Genomic DNA, 24,467 nt, shown 5'->3' with positions numbered 1-24,467 from the left:
TAATTACCGCAACCCTACAGCATATTCTTTTTACGTAAATTTTAACAGCCTCGATTTTAACAGCTCTTTAAGCTCATGTGTTTATTGTTCGTGTACATATCCACGTTTTTTTTACATAGATACATTGGATGCTTAAATGTGTGGACGATCTCATGGCCCAACTGATGTTAAGTGGTTACTGGAGCTCATTGAAATCAACAATGTAAATGCCGCAACCCTTGAGACATGAGTTCCAAGTCTCAGTTTCATAGTCTACAGTCTCATAGACTCGCAAGGCGCCCTAACTTCAGTAATTACGCAAATTAGAATTTTTTCGGGTTTCATTTTTCTTACACGATCACACAACGTTAGATTCCAAATATAAAACACATTAATTAACGCGCAACCCTACAACATATTCTTTTTACGTAAGAGACACCATAAACGTTTATTACGAAATAAACTTACACCGAGACATCAAGAAACTACAGAAAACTATTGGTCCCGCAGTAGTCGAAATTCGACTATAATTAATTGAAATTGTAAGTTTGTACACTATTATGATTGTATTTTATACTTCTATAATCACAAATTTCGCCAAGGCTTCACTATAAAAATATATTAGTAAAGACAAACAATATTTAATCTATTCTCAATTTGACAACAGACGTCAAGAACAAAACTTTGACAACGAATAGTATGCATGCGTGTTTGCGTCAAATACATGGTATGCAGTGTGTGTAATGTTTTTTTTATTGAAGTGAAAACTTCTTTAGAATCGTTGTGATTTCAAACCGGATGCAACGGAAAAAACGACAGGTAAGAGACACAAATACAAAAATGTGTAGGATGAAGCCAGCAAAGAATGAGACAGAAATGTACATACTATTTAATACAGCGCCATCTGTGAGATTTTTTAATACTAACGTGTGTATGAAAGCTCTTGTAGTGAATTTTAATTTAGGATTATACGTGAAATTAAAATATCAATTCACAGAGGGCGCTACCTTACAATTATTTACTAATGACAAAATTTTACATATACTTAAGACGTTTAGGATAATTGTATTTTAATTTTGGAAGGTTTCACTTCTACCACGTGTGAATTGCACACATTTTGTTTTTTGATTTAATGTATCTTTTATGCATTATTTAAAAAAAATATTAGCATTGTGCACTTCTTCTCTATATTCTCTATAGGTGTGGAAAATTTCATACTCCTCCGTCCGCGCAATTTTCGTAAAAAGGAATACAAAGTTTTTGCTTCCAGCAATTCCTTGCTTCTAAACTAGGGTGGTACAATTAATATTCGTCGCGCACCTCTCCAGTACTGTAATAGAGGGACCTAGTTTCAATGTTGATAGAGACGCTAACATTTACCGCAGATAATTGACAGTTCGTTAGAAGCATTATTATAAACATTGACAGCATAGAATAGAAAAAGGATAGATGCTGGGTAAACAAAATTGAATTGAAACAAGATAAATTGATGCTTTGTATTTCGTTCTTAAAGGGTGAAAGAATAAGACCTGATCTCATTTGCGTCCCGCCGGTAATCTCTATCTTAATGCCTATTTTACTGTCTATTTAAATAATTTGACTGAACAAAACGCAAAAAAATTGTACATAATTTCGACTTGCCTGAATTTATAATTTAGTTAGTTAATTTTAATCAGACAGTTTTAATAGGGAATTCTGTCGTAACGTCGTATCAAGAACTGCAATGACTGAGACCAAAAACTAACTTCCCACGGAAGATCCCATTGATATATAATACATTACGATGTGATTATTTATTCTACCATTACAGTACAGTCCTAATATGTACGTGACGATATGAGGATGAATGAGCTAATTAGATTAGATTGAGTACCGCTATTTATAAATACACACACCTAGAGTATTCCGGCGCACAGATCGGAATGATCAAAGGAACTTGCCGACCGATTTGTTCCGATGCGTTAAAGGAAATAGCTGTGGTAAGTGCCGAGGCTAAAGACGTCTGTCACCGGTATTCTTCTTTTTTACAGATAGGAAATGTAAATAAGAATGGCTTAAAAGTTACATACCTACCTACCTACCTACCCTACCTTAAATTCTGAATGGCTAAAAACAAAACGTAGGTACTAATTACTTAATTCTGTTTAACTTCCAACTTATCGGTTCACAACTGGCAGGTTCACCTTTGATTGGTAGCACTAAAAGATATCGTAAATCAAATAATTTGGTAAGGCTTATACCGTGGAAGTAGTTTTTCCTTGGCCCGAAGCTTTGCTCAAATACCCAAAGCCGTAAACCAAATATCATCTGTCAACAATGACGAATGTCAACAAACTCGTTAATTTACAGAAACATTAGACGCTGCGCCGCGGCCGTAACGACGGGAGAGCGGATAAACCACAAATCATCTCGGTTTTATCTTGATCTATGACCAATGACGAGTGTACTCAAAGTTGTGGTGCAAATCAAAGACGATTAAAATAAAAACAAATTCTGATCGAAGCGCAGCCGAGAGTAATCGTTGAACTCAGTGAAAGTCAAATGTAATGATTTTTTCCAAAGCTTCAGCTGATGCTAGCCAGTCACTATTGCTCATGGACAAATACAATACCAGGGCACGTCTTTACGGATCCATCAGATCCAATAACCTTTGCATTAGACGCCTTCAGCTCCATCACTAGGAGCAGGCTTAGGGACCCCGGTAACCGTACTCGTCGAACTCGACAAAGAGTTCGCCTTGCAACCTAACCCATGAATCAGCCCGCTGAGTTTCTCGCCGGATCTTCTCAGCGGGTCGCGATTCCGATCCGGTAGTAGATTCATTCGCAAAGCAGCTGCTCTTGAGTTGTTAGGTCTCCTTCGGAGGCGCTCGAGTGGCTGTTAGCAAATCCCACCCCTTCTGGCTGAGCCTTTGCTCGCCCACCTGTCCTGGTGAAACTGGAAAGGCCTCCGGGCCACCAGTAATCATTCAATCATAAAAAAAAAACAATACCAGGGCCATAGCTAAGTCTTTTAGTGCTAGTATAACTTAGTGTAGTTAGTGTAGCTGAAGCAAATCGCTGCAATTAACACATTGCACCACACACAAACTGGTTTCGCCTCCTTAGCCCACCTGTGTGATTCACGTACTAAATTATGTCGTCTTACTTCAAGTTTTTTACCCTTTCTACGCAACAAATAGCCGATTACACATCCATTCAGGCGTACGAATGCTGCAAGACCAGTTTTTACGCGTACAGATAACGTTTCAATTTCCCCAACGATGTACTTACACCGATTTAATTAGCACTCTCGTTGCTGTAAATGCATTTTTTGGAAGAGTTCCATCGCTTTTTTTGGCGCTTCATAAAATATATTAACAACCATAAACCTTTGCTTTAATGCAATGAAATTTTAATTTATCTTTTTACTTCATCGAAGTGTCGGCAACCTTTTAATTTAATTACGTTAAGCTACAAAATAATTGGTTTAATGCGTTGACTTTTAGCTCAATCACATCTCAGACGCGAAATCCAAGCAATTAATTGGAGTGCTCAGACCTCGATGACATGATTTCATTTGCCAATCACATATTATGTCGGAGTTTCGATGAGACAGATTAATTACCCAGCAGAGATGATGTCATTTCCTATAATATTCACTGGACAGGTGACAATTGGTTCAGCAAATTAGATTTTTTGGGTTTTCGAGCTGGAGCGTTATAAATCGTAAATTTATATCTACAATCTAACAGATGTTTGCATCCATCAGTCATCTTGTCATTTAGAATACATTGCTAACAGATGCTGTGAATACAAAATTGACTTTCGTTGAGCGCTTCATCTGATACAAAGTGATGTATTATGTCAATTTGAGAAAACAAACAAACAGTGGCATCTAAAGCCTGCGATTCTCAACGCTGAACTGCGAAACACTTAATTTCTTTGACTCGAAGACTCAAAATTCTCTTTTAAATGATATTAAAAATGACCATAAAACGCCGTGTACTCGTACCAAGCTATGCGATTAATGTTGAAATCGAGCAAGCTGGGACCAAGTTCCCAAGGAAATACTTACTTCAACGATGAATAAAATCGCGTATTTAAATGAAACTCGCATTTTCATTTAACTTACAACAATTATTAAGAGCCAGGCGTGTTATAAACCCTCAACCCGTGCGTGGGTACTACAATCCTGACTATTTCTAAAGCTAAGCAGTCAAGCGTTCTGATTTGAAGCTGTGACAGACGTTATACAATTGTATCTTCGAACTGAAGGCTCTGATATCTATGTACTTCGGTAACAATTTAACTCTTGATGAGATGTGAGTTAATTCAATTAATAAATGAAATATTTAAAAGTCTTCTCTTGAAAACGTTTGTTCCAGTCCAACAGCTCAAGAGTATTTGATGCTATTTCGAACATCAAAATCTTATAGACGTCTACACTGCCGTCTATAAGACACTGGGCCCACTCACGTGTATCTAATATGATATTAAGATAAGTTCACTTCACAATTCTTGACTAGTCAAAGACGATTAAACTCTAAGAACAGGATCACGGCACACTTGGTGCATTAAATGGTTTTCGTGGCCCATAGACAAAGAAAATGCCCCTACCTACGCTGAGACCTCTATCACCTTTCAAACAAAACGCAGGACTGCTTAGAAATATTTTATTTTATTTATTGGGTACCAACATGTTATACATCAGCACAGAATATTACAAGAAAGATATATGTGACTATATGTGACTGAGCGGTGACGTCAGAGACATGGCGTCAGCTTAGTTAACTCTTACTCAATGTCAAACTTAATCTTATTTAATTAAATAGCCGATATATACATTGATCTCACACTAAATGCTTAACACAGGTTACAGGTTAACAACAACAATAATTGGTAGCATGGTGGTAATATAGTAGTAATGGTTAATACCAGTCAAAACCTGTTGGAAATCGCTGTACACTTCTACTAATTCTCAGATTAATTCCTTAGTGGCCCTTTGCAACACCCATGGGAAGAGATGGGGCGTTACTATTTTACACGGCAAAGCCAAGTTATCCGGTTATTAGTTTAATTGAAAACGGCTGAATGTTAATAAATACTGGTGATGAAGATCAAAAGTAAATAATTCAGCTCAATAAATAACAAAATCTGAACTAGTGCTTTTAACATTTCTAGCTAATTACATTTTGCAAATTATTTTTGTCGTCTTGTGTTTTGGAATTTTCGCATATGAACACAAAATAATTGAAAAAAGTAACACAACAGCTATTTGATAAAAATGTGTTCCATTACAAATAAACTTTAAAGCTGGAGGATGAGAAAAATATTTTTATGTTACAAAACCTGTTATCCACTTGAAAGTGTTCAAAGGAACAATACGATGTCCATACTACATTAACCCAAAATGAGATCTCGAAAGTTTCACTGTAAACATTTCTTCAAGGTATCCCGGTTACCAGAAACCACATTGAAGTCACTTTGAAAACCCTCCAAGGGTAATGGCAACGGCCCATTCAAAAGGGAACAACAGAGTTAAAGAACATTAGACGGACGAAGGCTTCACCACACATTCTTGGCAACTGTATTATGTTTCGTTTCGCACGCAAAGAGCTGTTCCTTACCCTTTGATACGTGCCCGTAATTAGGGACGTAAATGATTGACCCAATTTATTTATGTCACTAAAAGTAGCTTAGTAAATATTATGAATTCTTGGATATGTGCAAGATTGAAATTTATTAGGTACTCTAGACAGGAATGTAGATCTTCACGACGATCTTCAATTAGAACCGACACGTAAGTATCTAAAGAAAGTGTCAGAGCGCTACTTTGAATAAGCGGCGCGCCACAATAACCCTCTTATTTTGGGCGCCGCTAACTACATTTCGCGTCATTGGAGTAATACTGAATTAATTCTAAGCGGGGAAATACGGGATCATTTCCGCATACTACCCTCAACTTAATACCGTAAACTGTGTGATACTGTCGATACTAAATGCTTTCTTCGTAAAACTTATTTAGGAACTCCTAATCATCATGATTACTTTTTATCGTGATGCAACGACTCAAGGGTCCTGAAATCAGACACGACGATTCTCCGTTTCTCTCTGTTTTCCATATTGTACAGGCCTACTTGCATTTCGAGAGCACTTTTCATAGACACCTTTTTTTGTTACCAGGGTTTGATCAGGAGCTCTCTGAACATATCAACTCACACTTGATAATAATAGTTAGCTGGTAATTATTATAATACTTTACACCACATTGTACTTGCAGCCAAAGTGGGGGTCGACAGTCTAACCAGAGAAACCTAAGTTCGGCCCTTTTCTCGAATGTTTAGTAGATTTTGACGCGCAAGAGAACGATGCTGAGAATAATGCGTATTTAATGAGTCTTAAGACTCGTTTGTCGGAAGCGCTTTGGAAAGTCAGTGTTAATATTCTCTAAATAATTTCATTTCACATCAAGACATTTTCGTTGTCAGAACCCATTATTGGTGGAAACAAGTTAGTTACTTTATTAAGCTTCAACAGAGTCAATAACTTTCTGTGTACACTGCGTGCATCGTGTATCTATTGAACTTTCACCGAATTGTTGTTCGTATCCGTCTTACAGTAAGTTCAGTAAGCACAAAATATAGTATAAAATACCTCCGTCCGCAGGATATAATTAATGTGTTTCGTCATTATACTAAAACATCTATTGTAAAAAACTTAGTAGATGAATAGAATATCATACTAGTTAACATACTCTAAAGTGATGGTTTTTCTCACGTCAGTGCGTCTTAAGCAAAGAAATGTATTTTAAAAATAAAATAAAAACATGGCTTCATACATAATGAATCGAACTAAAATTTACATAAAAATTAATGCATTTTTACCCTGGCTTTTTTTTTGTAAGGATATTATGGAAGAGTCGACAAGTGCAAAGGATAACATTGTAACTCAGATTTATACACTTACATGTCCTTGCATGCGTCAAAATAATACATACTGTCATCGGTGTCAATATTCAAGTTATTCCGATCTCTTGAAGTTGGTTGAAACTGAGAGATTACATTACAGGTACTAATAAAAACATATCTAAAACGAGCTCTTGTAATCACTAATCGTAATACATATACCGCTCTATGGCACTATATGCCACTATTCACCAATAAAATTCGATTCTGTAACATCGTTAAATATAGCCCGCGGCATATTTTGTAGGCGTCTAAATGACTCGCTCAGTCGAAGGGTTCGCCATTATGGCTAGCTCATTAGCGAAACCAAAATAAAGGTTGCAATAGAAAAGGGTGAGTCGACAGTTTGAATGGTCGCTGATTTCAGGACTATTTATCAAGCGTAAACGAAAGGCAGGGTTGTACGGAGAACTTTATTACATGTAATTGGATGATACGGCTTATTTTTTATTTATTTTATCTACACATATATAAATACGTAGAGACTCAATAGCTAAGTGCCCTTTCATCACTGTTAGCCAGCCGATTTTTTTTCATTTTTGTTTTGGAATGAAGTTCCTTATGGGACGATGCGGAGGGGTACCCTAACCGGGAAAAACGTCCGTAACGTAAGATTTTTATTAGTAATGTACACAGTGAACGACATAACTTTGTAATAATGTACAAATTAGTAATGTACACAGTGTACGACTTAACTTTGTAATAACGTATAAAGAATAACATATTTTTTTATCATTCACACGATCTCAGATAAGATAAGACGTCCAGTGCATTCGTGTTGAGCTATGCACCGGTGTTCGAATCTCAGGCAGGTACCAATTTTTCTAATGAAATACGTACTCAACAAATGTTCACGATAGATTTCCACGGTGAAGAAATAACATCGTGTAATAAAAATGAAACCAGCAAAATTATAATTTGCGTAATTACTGGTGGTAGGACCTCTTGAGAGTCCGCGCGGGTGGGTACCACCACCCTGCCTATTTCTGCCGTGAAGTAGTAATGCGTTTCGGCTTAAAGGGTGGGGCATACTTGAGACCTTAGTTAGAACTTATATCTCAAGGTGGGTGGCGCATTTACGTTGTGGATGTCTATGGGCTCCAGTAACCACTTAACACCAGGTGGGCTGTGAGCTCGTCCACCCATCTAAGCAATAAAAAAAAAACGAAAAAAAATAGTTTTGTATTTAAGTTTACTTACATTGGAAAAAGAAAGTCAAACCTATTATGTATAATACTCAAGTTAAGAATTGATATATCATTGAAAAAGCTCTATACTTAATATCGTAAATGAAAAAGTTTGCTTGTTACTCAATCCCGCAAAAAATCGACAATTGATTTCAATAAAATTTTGTAACGATAAATGACATAACCCGAGCAACGCTGGATATAATATTAATATTTTCTATAATGAATACGACAGCGCGTTTGCTACTTCGTGATTTTACGTTCCAATGGAAGTATAATAGTAATTAATATAAGCAACTCTTATACCAGAAAAAAGCAGCCTATTTTATATTCTGAATTACAAATATATTATTACTAGCTTTTGCCCGCGACTCCGTCCGCGTGGAATAGTTACTTTAGTACAACACTAAATTTTACCCCCACTTCATTTACGTAGAAAGTGAAAATATTTTTGAATTATACAATGTTAAGGAGCTATTTAAACCCATATTTTGAAACATTTTTTTTTTTTTTTTTTATGATTGAAGGATTACTGGTGGCCCGGAGGCCTTTCCAGTTTCACCAGGACAGGTGGGCGAGCAAAGGCTCAGCCAGGAGGGGTGGGATTTGCTAACAGCTGCCCGAGCGCCTCCGAAGGAGACCTAACAACTCAAGAGTAGCTGCTTCGCGAATGAATCTACTACCGGATCGGAATCGCGACCCGCTGAGAAGATCCGGCGAGAAACTCAGCGAGCTGATTCATGGGTTAGGTTGCACGGCGAACTCTTTGTCGAGTTCGACGAGTACGGTTACCGAGGTCCCTAAGCCTGCTCCTAGAGCTGAAGGCGTCTAGTGCAAAGGTTATTGGATCTGATGGATCCGTAAGGACGTGTCTAGGGCGTCGACGGTGACTGGCTCCTGCATGATCAGGATTCGGGGAGTAGTCAGCGGCGGCTACGATAAGGCGATTATCATGACGCATAGCCTTATCGAAGTACCGTTCCGACGCTGACTTCATGTATTTCTGTATAGATTCGAGGCCCAGGTCGTCGTGTAGGTCAACGTTCCTCACGAACCACGGAGCTCCGACGGCTAACCTGCAAAAGCGGGATTGTAGAGATTGAAGGGTGTCTATGTGTGTGCGGGCCGCGTGAGCGAACACCACACTCGCGTAAGTCATGACGGGCCTTATGCAAGTTTTGTAAAGTGTCACCTTGTTCCGAAGGGACATTTTACTCCGCTTACAGATCATGGGGTAGAGTCTACCGAGAATAAACGCGGCACGGTCACGGACTGATTTTATATGCGGGCGGAATGTCATCGAGGCATCCAGGGTAACGCCCAGGTACTTGACCTTCCTGGCCCAGGGTATAGATTGACTAAAGAGAGTAATCGGGGGTGTGAGATTCCTCCTCCTAATACGGGAGGAAATCCGTGTGGAGCTTCCCCTGTGAAATAGCACCGCAGTACTTTTCGCTGGGTTGATGTCTATGCGCCATTTTCGGAACCACTGTCCTAGGGCTAAGGCTGCGCTCTGAAGCTTCTTCGCGATTAGGGACTTGTTTCTACTGGAATAGTAAACAGTTGTGTCGTCGGCGAATAAAGCTAAATGGGTCGGCGGCGACCGGGGAATATCGTTAACGAATAAGCTAAATAGGAGGGGTGAAAGGACAGAGCCTTGCGGGACTCCAGCTGTGAGAGGTCGTGGGGAGGAACGGGTTCCCTCGACTCGATATCGAAAAGAGCGGTTCGACAAGAAGTCCCGTATGATGAGCACGAGACTATCCGGCACACCCATGTTGAATAGTTTGAAAATCAAACCGTTGTGCCAGACTTTGTCGAACGCTTTTGCGACGTCGAAGAAGAGAGCTCCCGTGTATAACGGTTTTGGTCGATTAAGCCCCACAAGAATGTGCTCCGTGAGGCGGTGCACCTGTTGAACGCATGAGTGATTTGTACGGAATCCGAATTGTTCATCGATGAGAATGCCCTTGGATGAGACGAAGTCTCTGAGGCGTTTGTAGAGCAGACGCTCATACAGTTTGCCTAGAGACATGAGGAGGCTAATCGGGCGATAGCTCGTCGGATGATTTTTTGGTTTACCGGGTTTATGTATGCCGATAACGTCCGCTTCTTTCCACACCGCGGGAAAGATACAGTTCGCCATAGCGGCATTGAAAATAGATGCCAACATCACGATGAGTTGGACGGGTAGAAGTTTAATAACGCGGTTGGATATACCGTCGGAACCGGGAGCCTTGCGAGGACGTAGGTCTTTGATCAAGTCTTTAACTTCCATCGGGGTGACGGGGGGTAATGCATCCGAGGGTGGCAAGGAGACTCTGCGTTCTACCTCACTGTCTACTAATTCTACATGAACAGGGTCCACGGATTGAGTGCTGGGCGTGCACTGGGTTTGCAATGTATCGGCCAGCAACTCTGTTTTTTCGTCATCATCAAACGCCGCGAGTCGGCCTGAGGGGCCTACGAGGGGGGGCATAGTTACTACCGTATCCGATTTGAGAGTACGAGCTAAGCGGTAGTAAGACCTTTGGGAGGGCGCGAGTCCTTCTAAGAAATCAGACCATCTGGCATCTCGGACTTCGGCGATGCGAGACTTTACGTCGCGTTGTAGGGCACGCATTCGAATACGATTTTCCGCGGTAGGATACCTGTCGTAGGCGCGTATCGAGGCGTTCTTAGCTCTAAGGAGCTCCCTAATATCATCGGACAATTTGAAGCGGTGAAGGAAGTCCTCCACTACAACTTGTTTCGATGATCTATCTAATGTTGAGGTGATATGTGACGTTAAGATGTCTATGGCTTCAGCGGTATCCTGAGGAGACGGGGTAGAGTCCGGGTTAAACGGGAGCGATGGTGGATCAGATTCAGCCAGGCTGATGCCCAGCGTGTGCCAATCCACCACAGTCCTCGTGACGGGAACGGAGTCGGGAGCGCGACCGAGCTTCATAACGACGGGACGGTGGTCTGAATCTAACTCTGAAACTACTTCGATCGAGTGTAAGCTCAGAGTTACGTTTTTTAATAACGCTATGTCGAGTATATCCGGGCGATGCGCGATATTTAGCGGGTAGTGAGTCGGTGTTAGCGGAGCGACGATATCGAAGGCGAGATCATCGACTAACGCGTCAAGCCGCCTGCCATTCGGGGTTGTGGTGTGTGAGTTCCACCTGATGTGTTTACAATTTAGGTCGCCCGCCAGAATGACAGAGCTCCCCATGCCGAGCAGCGCCTCGATATCACTGCTTAGAACGATCTTATCCGGTGGAAGATAAACGGACGCGATAACGATCGGCGCGTGTCCCGTCAGTGAGATTCGGCACACTGATGCTTCGATATTAGCGAGCGCGGGAGGATCGAGCGGGACGCAATGCAGGGCTCTTCTATAGTAAATGACGGTACCACCACCACGAGCAGAGAGCCTGTCGTTCCTGACCATGTTATAGTTCGCGATTTTAGGGTCACGGCGCGCGGGCTTAAGTAGGGTCTCCTGCACTAAAAAGATATCAATTTGATGGTCACGCAAAAAGTCAAAACATTATTTATTGGTGCTCCAATTGTATTGGCCTTACCGTGATTTTATATAGCCTATAGCCTTCCTCAATGAATGGGTTCACTGAAAGAATTTTTGAAATCGGACCAGTAGTTCCTGAGATTAGCGCGTTCAAGCAAACAAACTCTTCAGCTTTATGATATTAAGTATAGATTATGATTAAAACCACGGAGGACGTCTAAATTTATTTAAAAATAGAAACGTTTAACAAAAAGATTTAAGAATAAAATGATAACTAATTAATTCACTTCAAAATCATATTCCAATCGCCGTTCGGTTTTAAATGCCAGCCCTATGAGATAAGCAAAGAGAAAGGTATAAATTGAAATGCCTTATCGTAAGCACTACGACTAACATCCACTAATGGAATCTCATTAGTACTATATAATAGTTTTTTATTGCTCCAGGCAGACGGGTTCGCGGCCCATGTGATGTTTAGCGGTAAAGAAAAAAAATACTACTACACACTACTAAAACTACCCAAACACGGAATTTCAATATGCCTTCCCAATAATAATAATAATAATAATAATACCGGAAATATATACTAAAGGATGGGACGGTCGACATTTGTCGGGCATGCCACCGTCCGGGAGAGTCTATTAGACATATTGTTTCTGGCTGTTCTCGGTTTGCTAACGGCGAGTACTTGCATAGACATAACCAAGTGGCTAGGATTATCCATCAACGACTTGCTCTGAAATATGGTTTTCTTGATTCTGCTGTACCTTATTACCAATACCAACCTCAACCAGTTCTTGATAATGGTCATGTTACGCTCTACTGGGACCGATCTATTATCACGGATAGGTATATTGTAGCCAATAAACCTGATATTGTGATAATAGATCGATCTGCGCGTCGAGCAGTGTTGGTTGATGTCACCATTCCTCATGACGAGAACCTCGTGAAGGCAGAAAAGGACAAATTAATAAAATATTTAGACCTGGCCCACGAGACTACCGCCATGTGGCATGTTGATTCAACCATCATTGTTCCAATAGTTGTGTCGGTACACGGCTTGATGGCGAAAAGTTTCGATCAACATCTTAAGAAACTTTCGTTATCCAGCTGGGTTAAGGGCCTAATACAGAAAGCAGTTATCCTCGATACTGCACGCATTGTGAGGAGGTTTCTCACTCTGGAGTCCTAACCACTGGTGGCTTGTGTCGTAGACACCGCCATCAGCGGCAATCTATTTTTATATAGTGTTTTTTAAAAAATTGTATTTTTAATATCTTTTTTAAAAAATATTATGTAACTAATAAGATTTTAAATAAATATAAATAAATAATAATAATATTTATTTATTTCTCTCATAAAGGTACAGTACGAAAATAGAGATTAACCTTATAATTCCTCTGTATTAGGTTCAAAGACCTGTATTACTTACTGATCTTCAGGTTTAATAACATAATTGGCATCGGCATTGCTGGAGTCCAGGAGCGACGGTAACCACTCACCACCAGGTGGGCCGTATGCTCGTATGCCTGCATGTGCAATAAACTCAAAAAAAAATAAAACATACAAAATAAATTTAAAACATATATTCGTAAATCCTATAGACCTTAGACCTCTTATTATATCTCTAGGTGGGTGGCGGCATTTACATTCTACATGTCTACAGGTTCCGGTAACCACTTAACACTAGGTGGGACGTGAGCTCACCCACCCATCAATGCAATAAAATAATAAAAAAAAGGTCAAATGGCTAATATGCAATTATTAAAATGTATCAATAACTGAAACGTAGTCGCATTATAGAGTTTTTTTTTATTTTTCATTATTTTAAATAAAAAAATAAGTTTACTAATAAAAAATCGTTGTTTGTCCACAGATTACAAACCTAGACTGGTTTAAATATGCAAACGGAATCAAACCGCAGGACATGTGAGGTGAGAACGACCTATATTGAAATGACAAATATCTGTGTATGACAAATATCTCTCGCTCTTTACTGAAATATATACATACATATGTTTGAAATGATACCATCATCTCGTTTTTACCATCGCACTGCGCGCCACGGGAGTAGAGTTTATCCATACTACCTGGAACCACTGCGTTCATCCACATTGCGTTTCCAGAGATCTTTTTGCCACGTACGATCCATCCGGCTTTGGAATGAGCTCCCCTCCACGGTGTTTCCGAGCACTATGACATGTCCTTCTTCAAACGAGGCTTGTGGATAGTATTAAACGGTAGGCAGCAGATTGGCTCTGCCCCTGGCATTGCTGTCGTCCATGGGCGACAGAAACCACTAACCATCAGGTGGGCCATATGCCCGTCTGACTACAAGAGCAATAAAAAATATGACCTAATTAATTTTATGTATGCTTAGTGACCTTATCACTGAACTTCGTCGACGTAGCCCAAAACACGTCGTTACGGATCATCCCGATCCATTAACGGTGCTTTTAGGTAGCCCAAGCACCGGTCACCGTCCACGTCGAATCCGTCGCTTGCGACGAAGGGCTCGTCTAGTAAATTAACCCACAGACACAGCCCACTGAGTTTCCGATCCGGTGGTAGATTCTGCGAAGCACTGCTCTTGCTAGGACCAGTGTTAGCAACACTTTCGGCTTGAGCCCCGTGAGCTCATCCACATGTTAGGGTGTAGCTGAAATAGCCTTTCAAGGTTATCAGCATAGATAGGAAAAAACTGAACTTCGAGGTTCAGTTCGATTCTCTTATGTGCTTTTTTTTTTTCTGTGTATGATTCCCATCCTCGAAACACAGGACTAAATCCTACTTCGTAGTCACTGAATCTGAAACATTTCATATAATGTCTATTTTTCACGATCGAGTAAAGACTAAGATATCCTAAAATCAATGAAGCATACATCTCAAAAAAAAAATTAAAAAACTAAAGAGGCTAAACGAAAAATAGCCATCGAAAATAAACATCAAAGAGAATTTCGTAAGGATCCAAAATTAAACGCGAACTTTCCGATTTCCTCCTACCCGGCACGGCGGCACACCTTCATTTCAACTTGAACAAATTATCAATTTTAGAACAAAGTCCAAAAATTCTTCAAATAAATCACAAAGGGGCTTCAACTTTGAACTATTAACGTTGTTCGATTTAATTAGACGTAACCTTGACCCTAAAACTTTTCAATCACGAGTCTTAACCCGAAATATTTTATTCAAACTGTTTAGTCGTAAATTGCTTCTCGGATTTTGCTTTCTGTTTTAAAGGGGCCGTAATTTAACTTGATTCAAATAAATTATGCTCATAATTGGAGCGCATTACAAGTAATAACGGTGGTGTGCTATCTATTCAAACTAGGCAGGAAACTGCTATGAGAGTTTCACAGGTATTCGAGAACGTAGCTTGGCTACTCTGGTAGGTTTATAAATTGTAATGGACTATTTCAGATCAACAAAAATACGCATTTAACAATTAAGAATGTGGTAATGTAAGATGCGCCCATCACCACGTTAACTGTAAAGTAATCGAAATGTCAAAAATAATATTATGACAACAATAAAGGCGAAATTAAACCATATAAATAGTTTTATGAGGACTCGCAAAAACCGAATAAAATACTATAAGAATGTTTTTAGAACCAAAATTAAGATGCAAAAATGTACAGATTCCCGGAGCTTCTAAGGCGCTTCTTTGGTGCGCCTGTTTGTAAGGTAATTTCCACATTCGACAATGATATCCACCCATCGACGACATTCAAAATGTAATCACAGGCTCTATACCCATATTTTCAACCATGCTATACCAAATAATGGCACACCTTCTCGAGAAGCATAGGAACATTCTCGAAAAACCTCATTCAAAACGCATCCACGTACACAAGCTTCGTTGCTTCGTAAAAGTGTCTACATTTCCCTGAGAACATCTATATTTTCTTAATGGAGGTCACCTGAAGCACATTCCGTACTGTATGGTAATAATATTCAATGTACGCCTCAAAACAGAATAAATTTTGAATAACATTACCCAGAGTGTAGCCAGAAAGGATTCTGAATCAATGAACAGAGGTTTACTTGAATAAAGAATTTCTTGTGAGCACGTATTACTTGTATGAATGCAGTTTCCGTATGAAGAGAATTCAGTTCTTCTAGATCTACTTAATTTGGCTCTGCCAAATAAATGAATAACAGCTAAACTTATGAGACCGTACTTCGGTCAATTAAAATGAAGAGGGCTCTAATGAAGTGATTTGTGCTAACTGCTTCAACTAGTCATGATGTGCTTCGTCGAAGAGACACGTTGGAAGAAGCGGTCCTGGATGAGGAGCATAAGTTTTTTTTTATTGCTTAAATGGGTACATAAACTTGTGGCAATTTTGTTATAGCCAATAACAGTGGTCAAGGCTCGCTGGTATCGAGCAACTGCAGCTCGGTGAGAGAGTGGGACAAATAGATGATCAAGCTCTTGTATACGAGAGATACCTTAAGAAGAAAAAGAAACCAACGTGACTGAAATCCAGAAAATGTCGGAAGAAGTTTCTTAAGAAGGAAGGAAGGATTTTCAAAAAAATTATTCCCTAATAAATAATTTTAGAATAACGTGGATATATTTTTCTTGGATCTTTCTTATTTTTCCTATATTTTTCTTTTTTATTTCTATATTCTTCTTTCTATTTGTTTGTCTCTTTCATTTATATTCATTCACGTGTAACGAATTCCTTAAGTCGTCGTCAGCCTGAACCCTACCAGACTCATATTACTCGTAGATTCTCCAAGTTATTACGATATTCACAGCTTAAAGCGGATGCTTAAACTATTAATAAAGTTTACTTTTCATGCTAATATGACTTCATTTAAGAATACTTAACGCTTTAATAAAATTCTATATTTGTTGCGTTGTACAGTAAGGAACGAAATATGTCTGAAGACTTACCGGTTCGCCTTCCTTCCACTGCCTCGCGCTCCCTGGGCTCAGCGTCGTTTCCGGAGGTGGGACCGTCTGTCCCTTGACTGGTACACGATGAACAATTGTCGCTGGTTCTAATGGTTACGCGTGACTTGCGTTGGGTAATTTTTTTGTTTGTTATAAAGAATGTCTGCCGCGGAACGCGTGTGCTAAGTTACTATATGACGGCGATCTCTGCCCGTAGGCTTGGAGGGGTTGCTCAGCAAGCTTCTGGTTGGCTAGCCGGCCGTCTACAGGCGAGATCGAACCTTACTGTACATAGGTTAAGATTTGTGTTGTCTTGAAGATGTATTGTCTAATACTCGATACCAATAAAAATATAGAAAACGAAAAAATCTGTTTCAGTACGAAACATGCCGCTCACCTTAAAATAATGCAATTGTTTTAACACTACTTATGAAGGAATTTAAAAACTCAGTAACTCAACCACGTATGTGTGAAAATTAAAAGTAATAATAATAAAAAAATGAGTAACATAATAATAATAAAAAGTTAATGTATTGGAAGTGGACAAAGTTTGACTACTGCACGTTTAACGAAGGTATTACCGATTTGAACAGTTACTACGCGAGTAACATTGTCGGACCCGGGATGAAGAGCGTGTACGCGAGCCAGTCTCCAGTGTAACGGAGGAAGATTATCGTCGCGTACCACGACAATGGTGCCTTCACGTATGAGTGGTCCGCGATTTTGAAACCATTTATTGCGACTGGATAAGATCCAGAATCCTTGAAATAAAATGTGTTGAACAGATTGAGATCCGGCATGCAAATTTGTGATATGAGCGTTATCGATTATTAAAAAAGTTAAATGATGTTTTTTAGGTAGAATCAACTGGTGCTTAGAATCAAAATTCAAAATCGACTTGTGAAGTCGTCCTCCTACTCGTAAATTATTGTCTTTGTCAAGAAATGGATTTAAACGTCTGAGTTTATTTGAAGGATATTTTCCCTGTGAAATATTTTTTATGTCCTCATAAAAACAAAATAACTGAACTCTGTGAATTAATTTCATTAAAGAAAACTCATACTCGGACACCGTAATAAAATCAGGATAGGATTTTTTTATTCGCTTACAATTATTGTAAAAACGAAATATTCGAGCTGTAATTCTAACGAGTTTACCTAACGTGGAAAAGCGTGATATGAATTCCACGTCCTCCGGTTGTGTTATTTCTGAATTCAGCATTAATGTTAAACTACGTCTTTCCTCCGTAGTATTAGGAATGTTTTGGTTCGTGGGCCAGTAAGACGGCTCTCGGGCAAGCCACGGTGGGCCATTAAACCACATTTCATTATTTAGAAATGTTTGAGGAAGCATCCCACGAGATGGAGCATCTGCTGGGTTATCCTCAGATGGAACGTGACGCCAGCACCTTGCAGGAAGTCGTGAGAGTATCTCGCTCGTTCGATTAGACACGAAAGTTTTCGATTCATGAGGTGGTGATCGAAGCCACGCTAACACAATAGAAGAATCTGACCATGCGTATATATCTTCGCAGTTCACACGATCTTTATAAATACATAGCACCCTCTCACACAACTGAGACAATAATACCGCCGCACATAATTCTAAGCGTGGTATCGTCAAAACCGGTTTGATAGGCGCCACACGAGTTTTTGCAATTAAAAGAAAGCATCTAACATTATGTTGTAAGTCCGTAAGACGTAGGTAAATGCTAGCAGCATATGTTTTCTCGGATGCGTCCGAAAACCCATGAATTTGGACAGCATATGTATTTGGCAAAACATGACGTGGAATTTCTAATTGCGATAAGAGTGGTAACTCATTGATAAAGGTCGACCACGCGTTTGCTATATTCACGGGCAGTGGGTCGTCCCAGCCAACTTTTGATAACCATAATAATTGTATTAAATGTTTGGCATATAAAGTGACAGGAGCGAGCCAACCCTTGGGATCATAAATTTTCGCTATTTGAGATAGAATCGCACGTTTTGTTATTTTATCGGTTCCTACTTGAACAGAAAATGAAAAAACGTCAAGCTTTGGGTTCCACTGCAGACCGAGGACTTTGATTTGCATATCATTTTCCATGGAAGCGAAGGATATGTTGTCCTGCCGCTCACCGTGAAGACTTGGCGTCTGAACTGCCGCGAGTATCGCGGGCGAGTTGCTGCACCACTTTCGCAGTTCGAATCCCGCTGATTGACAAATACCAATTAATTGTTGTTGTAAAACTAAAGCACGTGACTCGTCACTTTCTCCCGTGACTACGTCATCAACAAACACTTGGTCCCTCAGGACCTCGGAGGCTAACGGGAACCGCGTCTGCTCATCGACAGCTAGTTGTCGTATCGTGCGTAATGCTAAATATGGTGAAGAACTAATGCCGAAAGTAACTGTTCGGAGTCGATAGTCGCGTACGGGTTCATTTAATGATGACCGCCATAAGATTCGTTGAAAATCGCGATCCGACTCGCGTATTAAAATGCTTCGGTACATTTGTTTTATATCTGCCGTGAAAGCAATAGAATTTAATCTAAATTTTAGTAAAACATCGACTATGTCTTGATGCAATTTAGGACCGACTAACAATATGTCATTCAAAGACTTTCCATTGGAAGTTTTGCAACCTGCATCAAAAACAACGCGCGTTCGAGTAGTAGTACTCGATTCTTTGACCACGCAGTGGTGCGGTATGTAATACGAATTGTCCGGGACCAGGGACGGAGTGTGAACTAACTCCATGTGCTCAAGATCATCGTATTCTTTTAAACACGTGTGATAGTCCATTTTTAACAAATGATTACGTTCTAAACGATATTCTAATTTATTTAATCTAGATAAAGCTATACTCCGGGATTCACCTAAGGATGGGGAATCCGGTCTAAGCGGAAGGGGGACTATGTATCGTCCGGTTTTGTCACGAGTATGTGAGCTAACAAATAACGATTCGCACAACGTTTCATCTGGAGTGAACTCTTTCCTTTCAGGCAACGACTCCAGTTCCCAAAATTTTGTTAGTTCCATGTCATCGTAGGATGAGCTAAAACTTGAATGATAAACTTGTATTCCTGTAGTAACAGGGGAAGACTTGTGATTGAAAGAAAGACTACCTAACAATAGATAACCGAAGATGCTATTTATAGCTATCGGCGAACCAGGTGGTCCCGTAATCACATTGCCTAATAATATTTGGGACAGTATGTCCGCACCTAAAAGCATTTCCACTGGTTGTGGAGTATGAAAATTGGGATCAGCTAATGTAATATTCTGTATATGAGGCCATTCCTTGAAAGGTAAAGAAACGCTTGGCATATTTTGTAAAACAATCTTTGGTAAAATAAATGCTTCAACCGGAATCGAAGGCTGATCCCCATTACGAGGGGTAACGCAAAACGTTACGACGCCATTCGGGTATACAGGCTTACTATCACCCACACCGAACACCGGAACGTTAGTATATTTACGCGCCAAATTTAAACGCTGCGCGCAAGCCTCTGTGATAAATGTCGCCTGACTACCACTATCTACAATACATCGAACGATGTGTTTAATACGCGGAGTCACACATACATGGATGAGCGCTGTGGCTAACAAAACTGTACCCCGAACACACGATGCAGTAGACTGTGCGTGATTCACCGCGGTCATGACGTGTTGAGCGGCTATGTCAGATTGAGATGAATCGTTGCGCGAGAGAGATGCAGAACTACTTTCTGTCATACCACTATTTACTGTAACCGACAAACGATGAGAATCAAAGTGAAGCAAAGTATGATGTCTTTTTTGACACGAGCGACACACAAAATTGGACTTGCATTGTTTTACATCATGACCGACATTTAAACAATTAAAACAAACGTTTTTATTTTGAATGAAAGAATATCTATCACGCGGAGATAAATTTAGAAATTTGGTGCATTTATTTAACGTATGCTGAGCCTCACAACATAAACACATATTGTTCTTCGTGTTTTTATTTCTTAAGGGAACGTCATGAATGACGCTAGTGGCAAATGAACGTCGCGTACCTAAGGTGGCTTCGCTTGACTTAGAAACAACACGCGATGCATTTTGCGGTAATGTTCGAGAACTACCCCCATGTGCGACCATTTTATCATTTGTATTTAAACTAACTGAATTTGAGTTTGAAAACTGGCATGCAGATAACTCACGTTCTAAGAAGTTTATTAACGTGTCAATGTCTGGAATATCGCATGGTTTTATTAGAGATAACTCGAACCTCTTACGTATTGAGGATGGTATTTTACGCAGTAAGATGTTCAATAATAAAAAACTCCATTGTTTCGTAGGCAATGGCATAACTTCCAACGCTTTTATATTTTCTTGATATACGTTCAGTAAATTACGCAAAGTAAGAATGTTTCTTTCGGAACAAGGTTCGATATCGAGTATTTTATCGATATGTTTCACTGCGATCACCCGTTTATTATCATACCGTGAAATTAAAATGTTCAAAGCCACAAAGTAATTGTCCTCAGTTATCGGTAATGACTTTATTAAATTATACGGCTCATTTTTTAAAGTTAATAGCAAATAACGGAATTTCTCCGTGTTGGTGAAGGCATCACTGTCGTGCACTAACGAACGAAATAAATCATAAAACGGGGGCCACTCGGTAGGTTCCCCGTTGAAACACGGCATAGGCAAAGTGGGTAGTTTGGTTGCGCAACCACCGCTATGAGCATTGAACGAAGAATTTAAAATACTTATTCGTCTACTCTCTTCATCCGATTTTTTCAAACTATTCATATGAGCAATTATGGCGTAGTAACAATCATTAAAATCACCACGAATTTTAAGCTGTTCATCTTTATCGAAACATTTTGATTTTATTAGAACCTTTTCAATTTTCGATTGTAATTTTGAGAACTTTCTGTGTTGAGAAGTTAGGTCTATAACACGAGATCTAAATTGCTGTTCATTAATTTGAGCAACTTGTAGTGTACGTTTGATATCGTCAAGAATTATTTCACGTTCAAACATATCTTGTTCGATATCCGCCATGATGGCTACGGAGCAGCGCGAGTTAATGGCGGTTATCGTGAATTTTATTTTATTACAAATTAAAAATGAATACTAACTCAAGACAACACAAGGTCACGCTAAGCAATTCGGTTCGAATGGACCAAAAAATATATGTACAGTAAGGAACGAAATATGTCTGAAGACTTACCGGTTCACCTTCCTTCCACTGCCTCGCGCTCCCTGGGCTCAGCGTCGTTTCCGGAGGTGGGACCGTCTGTCCCTTGACTGGTACACGATGAACAATTGTCGCTGGTTCTAATGGTTACGCGTGACTTGCGTTGGGTAATTTTTTTGTTTGTTATAAAGAATGTCTGCCGCGGAACGCGTGTGCTAAGTTACTATATGACGGCGATCTCTGCCCGTAGGCTTGGAGGGGTTGCTCAGCAAGCTTCTGGTTGGCTAGCCGGCCGTCTACAGGCGAGATCGAACCTTACTGTACATAGGTTAAGATTTGTGTTGTCTTGAAGATGTATTGTCTAATACTCGATACCAATAAAAATATAGAAAACGAAAAAATCTGTTTCAGTACGAAACATGCGTCTTTATCCCATCTCTCATTTACTTACAGCAAACATTTATATTGTAATATTTTAAGGTATGCACAATAAAAATCTGAATTATACTTTTTTTATTGCTTAGATGGGTGGACGAGCTCACAGCCCACCTGGTGTTAAGTGGTTACTGGAGCCCATAGACATCTACAACGCAGACGCGCCACCCACCTTGAGATACAAGTTCTAAAGTCTCAGTATAGTATCGCGGACTCACAAGTGGTCCTACCACCAGTAATAAATATTATACTAATTATAATTCAGATTTTTATTGTGCTTGTCTTGTCTAATACCCAAAATAGCAACCCTTTCAATCCCCACGGTAGTATTTACCCTATTGCCCTACCATCTAATCTTTTGTCCACATATTTTATCCAATATTGCAAGCTTCATTCATAAACTACTTTTTAAATCTAATTATATAATAGGCACAGTTGTTTTTTTTTTGATCTGCTATAGGTTCACAGTAAAAGAAAAAAAAAACAATTACAAGCATTTTCTAAAAAAGAAATTAACCAAACCAATTTGTTAACACAACAACTACGCACGGTATCTTTTGAAAAAATTATCTGTGTATTTCAAATGACTCATTCACAGTAAATTAATGCATCATTCGATTAGAACGAATGAATGAGAATGAAAAAGCATTTCTTCGTTGCCGCTGTATCGTTATATTGTTAATTATTGTTACTATGAATACATGTATCTGCTTTAAATTTTAATTAACTCGTAATTACCTATGAAGATAATTTAGATGTTAATTTTGATGCGTTATTATCGTCACTATTTCTTACGAGGTCGGGCGTAGATTAGTTGAATTAAACAAATGATTTTAAAAAAAAAACTAATTTATTCACGTATATTGTAATCAGTTCTCTTGACGTACTCCACGTCTGTTGCCGGGATTAATTGGTGGGATGGTGTATTTGATCTCCGCACGGATGTAGTAAGACCCTATCGTGAAAAAATTTAGTATGAACCATCCATTGGATATCAAATTTTGGATAATTCTGCGATTATATTTGCAACATCCCATCTTAAAGCCTACGATAACTTATACAATAATGGACTGTCAGCTTATTCACCAATATAAGCTAATAAGATTGATTATAGGATTAACTTAATATTTTTATATTAGCATAGAATTGTGACTTTTTTTATTTTTTTTATTTATTAGATGGGTAGACGAGCTCACGGCCCATCTGGTATTAAGTGGTTACCGGAGTCCATTGATAGCTACAACGTAAATGCAGCCACTCACCTTGAGATATAAGTTCTAAGGTCTCAGTATAGTTACAACGGCTGCCCCGCCCTTCAAGCCGAAAAGCATTACTGTTTCACGGCAGAAAGAGGCGGGGTGATGATACCTACCCGTGCGGCCTCACAAGACGTCCTACCACCAGCTAACGCTAAATGTATGCGAAAAACGATAAATATGGAATTATTTTTATAACATACTTAATATAATTTATAATATACATTCTAAGGAATTCTGTATGACAACAATGGCGCGTGCGCAGCTGCTTCAAAGTATTCCCGGCACCGTTGCTAATGCTTTATAACAATAATATGCGAATCGCGTAGCCAACATGACTAGAATGAGTGACGATGAGACTAGCGCCAGATCTATAGTCGAGTATTATTTGTCAAAAAAATTGACTGTTTCGTACTGAAACAGATTTTTCGTGTTTCTGTATTTTTATTAATATCGAGTATTAGGCAATACATCTTCAAGACAACACAAATCTTAACCTAGGTACAGTAAGGTTCGATCTCGCCTGTAGACGGCCGGCTAGCCAACCAGAAGCTTGCTGAGCAACCCCTCCAAGCCTACGGGCAGAGATCGCCGTCGTATAGTATCTTAACACACGCGTTCCGCGGCAGACATTCTTTTATTACAAACAACAAAAATTACCCAACGCAAATCACGCGTAACCATTAGAACCAGCGACAATTGTTCATCGTGTACCAGTCAAGGGACAGACGGTCCCACCTCCGGAAACGACGCTGAGCCCAGGGAGCGCGAGGCAGTGGAAGGAAGGCGAACCGGTAAGTCTTCAGACTTATTTCGTTCCTTACTGTACATTGACCTTGTCACGAAATGAAACTCAATCAAGAAAATTATAGTCAGTAATTAAATGCGCTGTTGTGCGATCATACGAGTATTAGAAGCGACATTTGCCGGCACTTTGACTTACATACTTCAAAAGAAATGTTTTGAAATTTGGACAATCCAACACTTCTTCTCTTCACTCGCGTAATTTCCTCACTGCTGAGGGTCGTGACCATCATATTTTGACAGGATTTTACTTTTTGCAATCTCCCTGTAGCGCCTCCGATC

The 24,467-nt window shown here is 39.5% G+C and overlaps 1 protein-coding gene across 6 annotated transcripts in view; it reads left to right on the top strand.

Annotated features, from left to right (window-relative positions):
• Positions 1-24,467, top strand: part of LOC110386053 (leucine-rich repeat-containing G-protein coupled receptor 5) — a 328,609-nt gene that overhangs the window by 128,809 nt on the left and 175,333 nt on the right. For all 6 annotated transcript variants that reach the window (XM_038021804.2, XM_038021805.2, XM_038021806.2 and 3 more), the window contains one exon: positions 13,503-13,560. In XM_038021804.2, the coding sequence (XP_037877732.1) occupies positions 13,528-13,560 (33 nt within the window). In that variant the 5' untranslated portion in view covers positions 13,503-13,527. The remainder of the gene's footprint in view (positions 1-13,502; positions 13,561-24,467) is intronic.

The sequence above is a fragment of the Bombyx mori genome, chromosome 4 (genome assembly GCF_030269925.1).
Source record: "Bombyx mori chromosome 4, ASM3026992v2".
NCBI lineage: Eukaryota > Metazoa > Arthropoda > Insecta > Lepidoptera > Bombycidae > Bombyx > Bombyx mori.
This window is presented reverse-complemented; position numbering and strand designations above follow the sequence as displayed.